This window comes from Salvelinus namaycush, chromosome 1, assembly GCF_016432855.1.
Source record: "Salvelinus namaycush isolate Seneca chromosome 1, SaNama_1.0, whole genome shotgun sequence".
Taxonomy (NCBI): domain Eukaryota; kingdom Metazoa; phylum Chordata; class Actinopteri; order Salmoniformes; family Salmonidae; genus Salvelinus; species Salvelinus namaycush.
In genome coordinates this window covers 55,947,840-55,960,861 of record NC_052307.1, presented here as the reverse complement: position 1 = coordinate 55,960,861, position 13,022 = coordinate 55,947,840, and the positions used below count along the sequence as shown (strand labels likewise).

General features: G+C 43.9%; 1 protein-coding gene across 1 annotated transcript in view; it reads left to right on the top strand.

Annotated features, from left to right (window-relative positions):
- The window catches only part of LOC120052251 (zinc finger protein 536-like), a 114,873-nt gene that overhangs the window by 30,046 nt on the left and 71,805 nt on the right, over nt 1–13,022 (top strand). The window contains exon 2 of the mRNA XM_038999074.1: nt 10,786–10,944. Coding sequence (XP_038855002.1) covers nt 10,786–10,944 — 159 coding nt within the window. The remainder of the gene's footprint in view (nt 1–10,785; nt 10,945–13,022) is intronic.

Below are 13,022 nucleotides of genomic sequence, written 5' to 3'. Positions count from 1 at the left end.
CAGTGGAACAGAGCGTGCTCTTTAATAAGGGGTATGTGTGAGGCGTGGCATTGACTGTGCAAACTGGGTTGACTGGGTGCTATGGGACGAGTAGAGAAGGGGAGAGGACAGCCTGGGATTTGGTTCTGAGACACCACAAACTGAAAGAGGGAGGCAGGTTTCTATTTATTTATTTCATTGGCATTGTACTCCTTTTTTATTATTTACAGTGGAAAGAAATCACATTTCAATTTGGTTCTTGCTTTATAATACAAGGCAATTATTAGTATTATCCTTATTAGTGGTGTCATTTTGGCTGAGCTAGTTTAACCCTGGGGGACTGTTGGAGAGGAGGTAGAGCTGTGGGGAGGGCCACTGTTTTAATACCACTTTGCCAAAATCAGGACTTTCTCTAATGTATTCTGATAGTATGGCTCACTCACGAGACACACCAGTGTTTGGAGCAGCAGTATAAATCTTTTTATTTCATTTTCCGAGACACTGGACAAGTTCATATAAGAGGAAAATGGGAAACGTCCTTGGTCTCCGGATTTACGGGCACCCTGACTGTGGAGGGAGAGAGAGAGGGAGAGAGAAAGGAGAGAGAAGAGAGAGAGAGGGATAGTTTCAGTACAATTCGGAACAGCTTGAATTGAAGCACAGCACACTGAAATGCACCTCTCCTCTGTGGCCTTGTTAAGTGTGTTCATCACCTTTATGATAATATATATCTTTAAGTGCACATTTATGTAATTGAGGTATTGATCAGTATACATTCTCCCCTTGATAATGACTATTTTATTATGGGTTCTTAATGAGACTTTGGATTAATTTTAAACTGATGTTTGAATAGCGGTTAATGGTTGTGATGCATATATAACTCTGATGCTATTTATATATATATATATAGTATATATATATATATACTATATATATATACAGTTGAAGTCGGAGGTTTACATACACTTAGGTTGGAGTCATTAAAACTCGTTTTACCACTCCACAAATCCACAAACCACTCCACAAATTTCTTGTTAACAAGCTATAGTTTTGGGAAGTCGGTTAGGACATCTACTTTGTGCATGACACAGGTAATTTTTCCAACAATTGGTTACAGACCGATTATTTCACTTATAATTCACTGTATCACAATTCCAGTGGGTCAGAAGTTTACATACACTAAGTTGACTGTGCCTTTAAACAGCTTGGAAAATTCCAGAAAATGATGTCATGGCTTTAGAAGCTTCTGATAGGCTAATTTACATAATTTGAGTAAATTGGAGGTGTGCCTGTGGATGTATTTCAAGGCCTACCTTCAAACTTAGTGTCTCTTTGCTTGACATCATGGGAAAATCAAAAGAAATCAGCCATGACCTCAGAAACAAAATTGTAGACCTCCACAAGTCTGGTTCATCCTTGGGAGCAATTTCCAAACTCCTGAAGGTACCACGTTCAGCTGTACAAACAATAGTACGCAAGTATAAACACAATGGGACCACGCAACCGTCTTACCGCTCAGGAAGGAGACGCGTTCTGTCTCCTAGAGTTGAACGTACTTTGGTGCGAGAAGTGCAAATCAATCCCAGAACAACAGCAAAGAACCTTGTGAAGATGGTACAAAATGTTTTATAACCACAGTAAAACGAGTCCTATATCGACATAACCTGAAAGGTCGCTCAGCAAGGAAGAAGCCACTGTTCCAAAACCGCCATAAAAAAGCCAGACTACAGTTTGCAACTGGATATGGGGACGAAGATTGTACTTTTTGGAGAAATGTCCTCTGATCAGAACTGTTTGGCCATAATGACCATCGTTATGTTTGGAGTACAAAGGTGGAGGCTTGCAAGCCAAAGAACACCATCCCAACCATGAAGCACAGGGGTGGCAGCATCATGGGTGCTTTTCTGCATGAGGGACTGGTGCACTTCACAAAATAGATGGCATCATGAGGGAGGAAATTATGTGGATATATTGAAGCAACATCTCAAGACATCAGTCAGGAAGTTAAAGCTTGGTCACAAATGGGTCGTCCAAATGGACAATGACCCCAAGCATACTTTCAAAGTTGTGGCAAAATGGCTTAAGGACAACAAAGTCAAGGTATTAGAGTGGCCATCACAAAGCCCTGACCTCAATCCTATAGAAAATTTGTGAACTGAAAAAGTGTGTGCGAGCAAGGAGGCCTACAAACCTGACTCAGTTACACAGCTCTGTCAGGAGGAAAGGGACAAAATTCACTCAACTTGTTGTGGGAAGCATGTGGAAGGCTACCTGAAACAATTGACCCAAGTTTAACAATTTAAAGGTAATGCTACCAAATACTAATTGAGTGTATGTAACCCACTGGGAATGTGATGAAAGAAATAAAAGCTGAATTAATTCATTCTCTCAACTATTATTCAACTGTATATACAGTACACTATACAGTGCATTCGAAAAGTATTCAGAACCCTTTACTATTTCCACGTTTTGTTACGTTACATCCTTATTCTAAAATGTATGAAACGGCCACCACCATGCATCACTGTAGGGATGGTTCTAGGTTTCCTCCAGACGTGACACTTGGCATTCAAGCCAAAGAGTTCAATCTTGGTTTCTTCAGACCAAAGAATGTTATTTTTCATGGTCTGAGAGACCTTTCGGTGCCTTTTGGCAAACTCCAAGTGGGCTGTCATCTGCTTTTTACTGAAGAGTGGCTTCCGTCTGGCCATTTTACCATAAAGGCCTGATTGGTGAAGTGCTGCAGAGATGGCTGTCCTTCTGGAAGGTTTTCCCATCTCCACAGAGGAACCTTAGGTGCTCTGTGCCTCGACACAATCCTGTCTCGGAGCTCTACGGACAGTTCCTTCGACCTCATGGCTTTGTTTTTACTCTGACATGCACTGTCAACGGTGGGACCTTATATAGACAGGTGTGTGCCTTTCCAAATCATGTCCAATCAATTGAATTTACCACAGGTGGACTTGTAGAAACATCTCAAGGATGATCAATGGAAACAGGATGCACCTGAGCTCAATTTTTCGAGTCTCATAGCAAAGAGTCTGTACAGTGTAAATAAGATATTTCTGTGTTTTATTTATAATGGTGGTGTTAAGCTCGCTGCCATTGGACTCTGGAGCAGTGGAAACACATTCTCTGGAGTGATGAATTACTCTTTACCTTATGGCAGTCCAATAGACGAATCTGGGTTTGGCGGATGCCAGGAAAACGCTACCTGCCCGAATGCATAGTGCCAACTGTAAAGCTTGGTGCAGGTGGAATAATTGTCTTGGGGTGTTTTTCATGGTTTGGGCTAGGCCCCTTAGTTCCAGTGAAGGGAAATATTAACGCTACAACATTCTAGACGATTCTGTGCTTCCATCTTTGTGGCAACAGTTTGGGGAAGGCCCTTTCCTGTTTCAACATGACAATGCCCCCGTGCACAAAGCGAGGTCCATACAGAAATGGCCTGCACAGAGCCCTGACCTCAACCCCATCGAATGCTTTTGGGATGAATTGGAACGCTGACTTCAAGCCAGTCCTAATCGCCAAGCATCAGTGCCCGACCTCACTAATGCTCTTGCGGCTGAATGGAGGCAAGTCCCCGCAGCAATGTTCCAACATCTAGTAGAAAGCTTTCCCAGCAGCAAAGTGGGGACCAACTCCATATTAATGACCATGATTTTGGAATGAGTGGTCATGTAGTGTCTGTGTATATATATATATATATATATATATATATATATATATATATATATATATATATATATATATATACATACACACTGTACCTGGTGGTAGAGAGCCTTGAATGTGGATCTGTAACTCCAGTATATGATTGCCCATTGTGCTTGTTGTTGATTTGGTGTGGTGGAAAATGAATAGGAAATCAATGATAGCAGAAGATGTTTTTTTTGCATCTTTTTAAAGGTACAGTGCACGCATGCAGCATTGTTACAGTGGACTGTACATACGTTATATGTTGTCTTCCTGGAACACGTGCTGTATTACCAAGTGGTTTCGTTTACCATGATTGTAGGATAGCAATTGTTCACGTAGGACATGCTATATTTCCTTTATACAGAGACGTATGAGCTATCAGTGCATCCGTACGGGATATGCTCTCTTATCTCCTGGCCTCTCTTCCTCACTCACCTTATCGCCCCCCTCCCCTCCTCCTGTTCATCCTCCTCCAGTCTGGATCCATAGAAAGCAGGACCTACTCAGCCTTCACTAATGATAACTACTCACTTCCTGCCAAACAGTGTGCATGATGAACATTTACCCTGATTAATACCCTTCCCCCAGACCCTCCTCCTGTCCTAAAAGACGCCCACCTCAATAAGTCCCTGTAGCCCAGTGAAATGTCCCTGTCCTCCCTTGCTCCCCTCGTGCGGACGGACAGACAGCGGCGTCCGGGTGGACGTCTCCGTCCCACTCCGACCCTCTGTCCTGCCGTCTCTCCCTGGAGCTGTGATCATCCTGCAGAATGATAACGTTAGTGAGACCTCAGTGCTTCTCTAGCTGTGACTGGGTCTTTTTTTTCAATGCTCTTTGAAGCCTGAAACAGACTTGAGAAGAGAAAACAAAGATGGGGCCCGTGCCAGGGAGAAACTTATGCCACCGTTGCTGTTCCCCTAGCTCGGCAGAGGCATAGCCTTTTACAGAGGGAGAGATGCACCTTCTGTCACTGGTAGAGGAGGAGGCAGGGAGAGGGGGAGAGAAGGAGGGAGGGGAGAGCAGAGGGGACGTCCACTGTCGAATGCATCCTAAACAGTATCTTAGCCATCCTCCAAAATGATACCATGATATGAAACATTCTTGATATAAAGAGGTTTAGTGTACAGTATATGTCTGATAATGTTTTCTGTTGAATCTCTTGCGTGGGCCGGTCCTATAGTTTATGAATGAGATGAATGATTCCTTATGGAGCTCCACATTATTTTATGGGTTGAAGTTCAATAAGGCTGTACAGGTATGGTCTTTGGCATCAGGGACTCCAGCTTCATTTCAGAGGAATAATCCATAAAATATGGAAATTAAACAGAAAATGTATTAAACATAATTTCCCCTACCTCTTCATCGATCAAAAAAAAATGCCGAACAAATAAGCGAATAAATGTGTGCTACAATACAATTTAGGAATGTCTCCTCTGCCTTCAGCAGGCAGAAAAAGGCTCATCTTTCCTCCTCTTTTTTTTATAAGACCAATTTTAGTGAGACCAGTGCTAATAAATATAAATGTTTGTGATTAGCATCTCTGCGGCACAGGTGCATGTTTGTTGCAAGGGGAGGCATGTTCATTAATTTCCAGCGATGATAAGTACAGTGCGCCATAAACACAGAGTCCAAAACCCAGCTCCCTGATAAATGAATGCACAGATTGTTAATGTACCATTGTATGGCTCAGCCTCGGGGAGCTTAAGAAAAAAGAAAAAAAATCCTGCCAAATCGGAGCCAGCTTGAGGTGGGGCTTCCCTTTCAAGGTCCAGATTACACACGATGGAGCTTTAAAATTGCTTTATTTTCCCCTTACACATAGGGTCCGGGATTATATAGACAACGCATCCCCCACTGGGCTGCACTACCATGTGCTCTGTAATTTGATTTTTTTTCAGACTGGTATTTACTGTCGACGCGGGTACTGGTACTAGTACACTGCTGGTCTGTGAGGAGAGACTAGGCTGAGAGCAGCATTTGGTCTTGAAGTGTCTATTTGGCCTTGTGTGCCGTACCCCAGAATGAAGCTGTTCAAATAATTTGGTGAACAGTAGATTTAATCCGCAGTGTTTTTCACAAATTGTTATTATCATAATCATGATTTCATATCTGGTTTAATCTCTCTCGTCAGTCTGTGTGGACTTTGCTGGCTCATATACAGTGCATGTGTGCACATGAGCAACTCACTGCCAAGGCAAAGCCTAATCGTTAATATACTAATCAAATCACTGCTATTTATGTTATATTGACAATGGAAGTAAGACAGAATGATTTCTGTTGATATATAAATGAAGGGTTCAGTCATGGCGCTGCTTGGAGCAAGAAAACATGTACCCGGCAGCCGACATAGACAAAAGCAGCCCAAAATAGTTGTTTTTCAGTAGCTGTGAAAATGTTTTATTAGGGGACTGCTGAACACCTGCCTTAAAATGTCGTTTCAACATCTCCCGAATGCCATTTTGCTTAATTGACTTGGAAATGGCCCAAATGTATTGCTGAATGCGGTCTAATTAATATTAATAATAAATGCCATTATTAACATCAAAGAACATCTGGTGCCCCTGTTTACCCGCGTGCCTTATATGTAGCACATTTTGCGGCTGTTTCATCTCACAAACATCACGGGGTAAACACTTTCTGAATTTCTTATTAATTGTGTTTTATTTCATTTTGTTACACAGGGTCACCGATAGCACCCTCTGCCCAAGTGTTAGTGGGTTCATCTCGTGTGCCTGTGGTCTTTTCCTGGTCTGAAGCTGGTTGCTGTGATACCTTAGAGGGTTCTGGGCCTCCCGGTGTACTCGCATTCCCTCCCCCCCCAAAAAAAGTGCTTTCACTAGCATATGCGTAGTTGTCTGCATTCTGAGTTTTGTGCCCATAAATCACACACTAAATAACTTTAATCAAAAAATTCATTAAGTAGTCCTTGTCAGGTAGTAAAAGCAGGGATAATGCAGTGGTGTTTAATGATAATTGGTGTTTGGTTAATAAATTCGACGAGTTCAGATTACTTTCTAGCGGTGGCTAGAATGCTAGCCTCAGCAGTGTAACTAAACCTCAAATTGATTAACTCGCATGAACCAGCCGTTCACAAAGATGGCACCCGTCCAACTAAAAAAAGAGAACAGAGGATCAGCCGGATGGTGTTGTGTTGCTCTGGCGTAAGGAAATCAACTCCCCCCGGGGCGCATTTTGAAAAGCCTAATGCCTTTCAAATGATGTCATCACATTTTACTTTTACTTTTTTTTTTTATCCACGCGTTTCCTTACCGTTGACAGTAGTTACATAGAGGGAGAGGGCACTGGCTTTGACAGCACACAAGATGGATTTGAATAATGGAGAGAGAGGGAGACATCTTGTGTTTTTATGACACTATTTTTTTATTCTCTTTTTTTTTTGTATGAAAGTGATATCGCTGTAATCAAAACCACAGAACAATTTAGCCTGGAAGTGTGATTGAAAGAGCACCATTAAGGAAGAGGCCTTTTCCCTTCAGTTATTTCTTTGTTGTTGTTGCTTTCTCCATTAATGGGAACAGGGTGTGGTCCGTCTGGAGGGGCTGCCTCAGAGTACAGACACACGCACACACACACACACGCGCACACACACACACACACACACACACACACACACACACACACACACACACACACACACACACACACACACACACACACACACACACACACACACACACACACACACACACACACACACACACAAACAGGTACGGGTGTTGTATGTGTCGGTGGGCTTCTGTGGTACTTCCCCTTGGTGGTTGAGGAGTTTTTTATTGTCACTAGCAGAGCTCCTGGTGTCAGAGCTGTAGTGCAGCAGACAGCAGCCAGAATGACTGATACTCATCCTCCTCCCAGATGGCCTGTACAACTCTGCTCCAATCTGATCTCAGCCCTTTGTTCTGTTATGTTCCATTACATTTGGATGAGCCCAATAAAATCAGAGCTGGTCTCAAATCAGAAAGTCTGAATTATATATGCGTGTGTGTGATATTATTCCGCTGCAACAGAGCCTGGATGTGTCAGTTTGTATGTAACTGGAAAAGCAGTGCGTGTTCGGATAAGAGTACAGTGTATTAGATTAGCTAAGGACAAATAACAGGCTACACAATTGCAGTTTTCAGTGTGTAGTAAGATAAGTACGGTAATGCTAGGAATGTTTAATTCAATTGTGTCATTTAATTGATTAGCTATACGTGCTTGTTAAATCAATAGCAATTGTAAAAATGACATTGATCACTAAGACATGACAACAGTGAAAGCATCTGACCATATATATCCATGTAAGGCTTTTGGCTCACCTCTGGGTAATATTGACTTGAACTAAGCCAAATTAACGTATTAGACATATATAACACTAGCTGTGGCCTGACGGTACACTAACAGTGTGTGGGCTATAGTAGTCTCTGAGAGATGATGGTAGCAGGATTTAACAGGGTAATAGATGAAGCCAGTGGCTTGCCTGTGACAATCAATTTTAATGTTGTGTCTCTTACAGATTTTTCCTTTGCATAAAAAGGAGCAAAGCAATGGAAAATCAATACATGGAGAATAGTTATAGGTGGCGAGTTATCGAGAATCTCTCTGTCCCAGACTCGCTCCTCTGGAAGACCACGTGTAATATATGAGGTGACCTTCAAATGTCATAAATGTGTTGTGCAATAAACTGTCAATATTTGTGGTTATACGGCGCAGGATGACTTTTACAGTAATTGGAACAGCCCTATTAAAAGCTTGGGATCAGTCAGCTGATTAAGGACAACCACGCTGGACGCCTATCGCCTGGGACTCTCTCTCTCTCTCTCTCTCTCTCTCTCTCTCTCTCTCTCTCTCTCTCTCTCTCTCTCTCTCTCTCTCTCTCTCTCATCCATACACTACATGAACAGATACATTGAAGTTTTGGTGTGTGTGTGCGGGCGTGCTTGTGTATTTGTTTGCGTGCGAGTATATAGCGATTGGAACATTTGTTATTGAAGGACTGTTAAATGCTGGCAGAGCATCCTCACCCTGGTACAGGATCACTATTAACCCTGCCACACAGAGGGCCGGAGGATGAGGCTGGCCATAAGCTGTGTTTTTAGGGGTTTAATTCAACTCCATCTGGGGTGGACAGGTGGAGCTGTATTTGCTACATGAGAGGAGGAAACATTGCCAAGAGGGGATATGTCAAGTGGTGTAAAATGTGTTTGTGGAGAATTTGATTACAGTAGGATATGTGTACAGATGTAGGATCTCAAGGCTCTGCACACATCGTGCCGAATGGGGATCTAGCGTTCGTCTGACGTTCGTCTGTGCACTGTGCTTTAGGGACCCGCAGCTGGAGACTTCTGACTGGGGGCATTTGTCACGTGATTCTACATGTACAATCGGTGTGCAAATTACGCTCCGAGGTGCTAAGTCCTCTCGGCCAGCAAACGCTATTGTTGTTTCTGAGCCCTTAATTTGAGCCAGTTTCCTACAGCAGGAAAATAATCCTGCAGCAACAGGACATGTAAACTATTATGTGGATTATAATTAATGCACATTTTTGAAGCAGTTGATACATTTTTCATAAGGGAAAAGTGGAAACGACAAACTTTAGAAGCCTTTTTTTAAACCTCAATACACTACAGGTTTAAAAGTTCCTGTGCTGCGGGAAAGTTCTCCTGCAACAAGGTGATCAAATGAAGATCCTACATCTGTATATGTACTGCAGACATGTTGGGAGCATTGATTAAAAAAGCCTTGTGTCTATGCATTGGCTCGGAGAGGGTGGGTTTGGAAAGGTCACATGCGGATCAGAATTGGGTGTACAGTATGAACGTGGCCGTGGTTATTACAGGTAAGGCTATGTAAACTGTTCAACACTGTATGCCTGTTGCCTTGGGGGGTCACATCCACATAAATACAATAGTACACTGTACGTTGGCAGTGTGGGTGTAGAATCATGTGATCAGTGCCAGGTAGGAGGACTTGCTGACTTCAGTCTTGTTTTTCTTGAAACCTTATTTGACTCTTAAAGAGGGTGGAATGGGGTGGGGAAGAAAATAAAAGATTCGGCTACTGGAAGAAATGCTTTTGATTGTGTGGCATGGTTGCCTTAGTGGGCTGCTCTGTTTCAGATGCTCTCTCTCCCCACACGCATACCATGTCATGTGCCGGACTCGAGAAAAAAAACAAAAAAAACACAAGCAGCAGATGTGGACCAGAGATTGCAATCTCTGGGGGGGTGATGGGGTGGAGCCATAAACAGAATACTTTATCATACTGTGAACTGGTACTTCTTCCTGCTTACCCATGATGCAACAGGGTATGTGGTTAACAAGGTTGTTATGTTGGCATTGGGCTCTGGCGTTCACTCCACCTCATCGGTCATTCTGCTCGACTAGAGTGTAGCTTTCACACCCCATCAGAGCTTGCAAGGACGTCTTGAGAAACCGTCTACACTGTTAGCTGGACATGCAATGAGGTCATGACCCATATAAACGTGTGAGGTAACATCCTCACCTTATGGTTGTGCTGCCGTCAACTCTTTTCAAATCTATTTCAGTTCCTCCTGAGATTCGGGTGATTATGTGGAGAGCGGTTTTTGGTCTCCACACGTCTCTGCGGTATTAGTGGCAGTTCAAGCAGGGGCGGGGTCACTCTTATCGCCCTTCTCGTATCTCTGACAGAAGCGACGCTACCTGTCAAAATCAGGGCGCTACGGAGACGCGTTAGCCCAATGCTGACAGAGCCGTTTCTTTTTTTTGTATTGTTCATTTCAACACAATCCGCCATATGCTACCAGAAAATGAGGATAGCGGGGATAAAACATTCCGACGGGAGTGGGAGAGTGTGGAGGGGGTCGGCCCGGTGTTTCTAAAGGAGCCTGAAAGCTTATGAACTGTCAGCATTCTGTCAGTTTGAAATGGGGGGGGGGGGGGAAATAGCGGCAACACGTGAACCCATTGATGTGTTTTACTTTGTGTGGTGTTAGCAGATTTGGATGGAACAGGAGGACAAAGCAAAAGTAAAAGTGTGTTTTCTGACATGGTGACGGTTTGACGTGACACTCACCGCTCCTCCCTTGTGTGTGTGTCTGTGTGTGTCTCTCTCTTGTTGCTCAAGATGTCGGGGATGACCTGGGGAAGACAGCGGGGAGTGTTCAGCAGGCCCCCTCCCAGCACAGGGACAGGAGCCTGGGCTCGGCCATCAAGGACTGCCCCTACTGTGGGAAGACCTTCCGCACCTCCCACCACCTCAAGGTCCACCTGAGGATACACACAGGTCAGTGGAGTGAGTTCCCCTTGGATATTACTGCTATCACCGTTTTACTGCCACCGCTCTCTGCCTACAACTTGAGTCAACCCCATTTGACCGTGTTCGATACCATTGGCGAGGGCATTTATTCAAAGCACACAGCTGTTTCCTGGAAATATGCTGTAATTAATGGGACAGTGGCATTCAGTGGTTCACTGTAGCTACTGTTCTAATCTTAGCCATATCTAACAAACGAGTGTCAAAATATATCTCTACCTGGATGACTTTCCGTGTTAGCTACTGGGAGGTAGAGGTGGTCCCATTGAGAGTAATGGTGTGGACACGGTGTCCACTGGCCAGAGCCAGAGCAGGCTGTTATACCTCACTACACTGCAAGGTAGAAATGCCCCAGTAAATATCCAGGCTAATGTCACATGTAGGCCGTTCTAAGGTCGCCTTAGATCAAGGACATCGGCTCAGCTAATTGTCCAAACAGGCTACTCTAACATCCTACGTGCTGCGTATGCTACAGCATGGGTTCTACACTATGTTTCTGCATTGAGCGTGTTTTTTTGCGTACCTTGTCGCTTTGGAGTATTGCTTGGGTTGTAGCTTAGAGTACTGTGCTGGACCACCTGTGAAAATCCTACTACGATATGGGCTACGAGTCAGCCCATATCAGACACAAAAGAGCATGACCCTAGAAACGAGTGTTTAGCATTTCTTCAGAGCCGTGCTCTAATTACTTGGCTGAGGGGAGAGCTTGAGTGTACGCCCTAGTGACAGTCTACTACACTATGCTACGATACCGCTTCATTCTGCATTGCTTTCTCTCTTTCTCAGATTAGGCCTGGGAATGACTAAGTACATCCTGTACACTCATGGAGACCTCATGGTATTCAGCACTTAATTTCTTATCAGCCTCTGTTCTTGCTCTACATTTAACTGTGAATGTTCTCGGAGAGAGCGTCTGATGCCCTGACCTCTGTATCTGAAGACACCATTTTACAGCCCCCCCCCCAAAAAAAATGTCATCCTTAAGTGCCAATAAAGGCATGGCTCAAGCCTTCAGAACTTAAAATGGAAATCTCTTGCAGCTGAGGAAATCAATGCTTGCTTTTCTCGCCTCTCTTTTCTTTCGCCATGCACTTAAAAAGAGAGAAGGGAGACCACCCAAACTGTGCCCCCCCCTTTAATAAGGACCACATACCTCTGGTCTGGAGGGGAATTAAGGAGCCAGCCTAGCTCGTAGCTCGGCGTAGCGCAGGAGCACTTGTGCACTACCATAATTAGGATCTTTGTGTAAAATAGCACATCCAGGTCAACGAGAGGAGCCTCAACCCTGATTCTGCAGACCTCTCTGAATACCTCGCCGTCAGGAGAGGAGGGGCCGGGGACAGGGGACAGGACGGGGGAGCATGGAAATCTGTTACCTAACAGAGGGGGGGCTGAGTTATGTCCTGCTTTGAGTGGTACAGTAAGGGTCCCCAGAAGGGCCGTATTTCAGCAGAGAGGAAACAGAGGCCTCATCTCAGGCCCTCCGTTAACTCACTCAGTGTAGCAGGCCAGGCCAGGCCCTGCGTAAGCACAACTCAACATGGTCACTTCATACACAGAAACCGTCTGATGTATCTACAAGGTGTTGCCCTTTCAATCACTCATACATTATCAGATTGACTTCAGGTTGAAATGATGATGATGACATCAAGGCGATGTCTTTTACATCCGATGAAGATTCCTCCTTGATGGCAAAACAGTGGAACTCGGAGATGACATAATGCGCCCTTCATCCTAATTCAGTCTGAACAGCACAATGGCATTGCTTACTGAGAGGTGCTCGCCTTGTGCAACACAATGTTAGATTAATGACTCGCTAACATTTTGTTGAAAGGAATGAAGTGAATTTAAATTTCTCTAAAAGTTAAAGAGCTAATGTTACAGTATTAATTTCCTCTTGAACAGTGAGTGGGAAAATATCCATTAGTGAAATTAACCACAGTTTCTAGGTAGCTAACATTGTGCAGAATACAGTGTGGGGCCACAGTTAATGAACACTGCAGTGGGTGATATTTCATTATACAAATTAATGCTCACATTTTAATGGG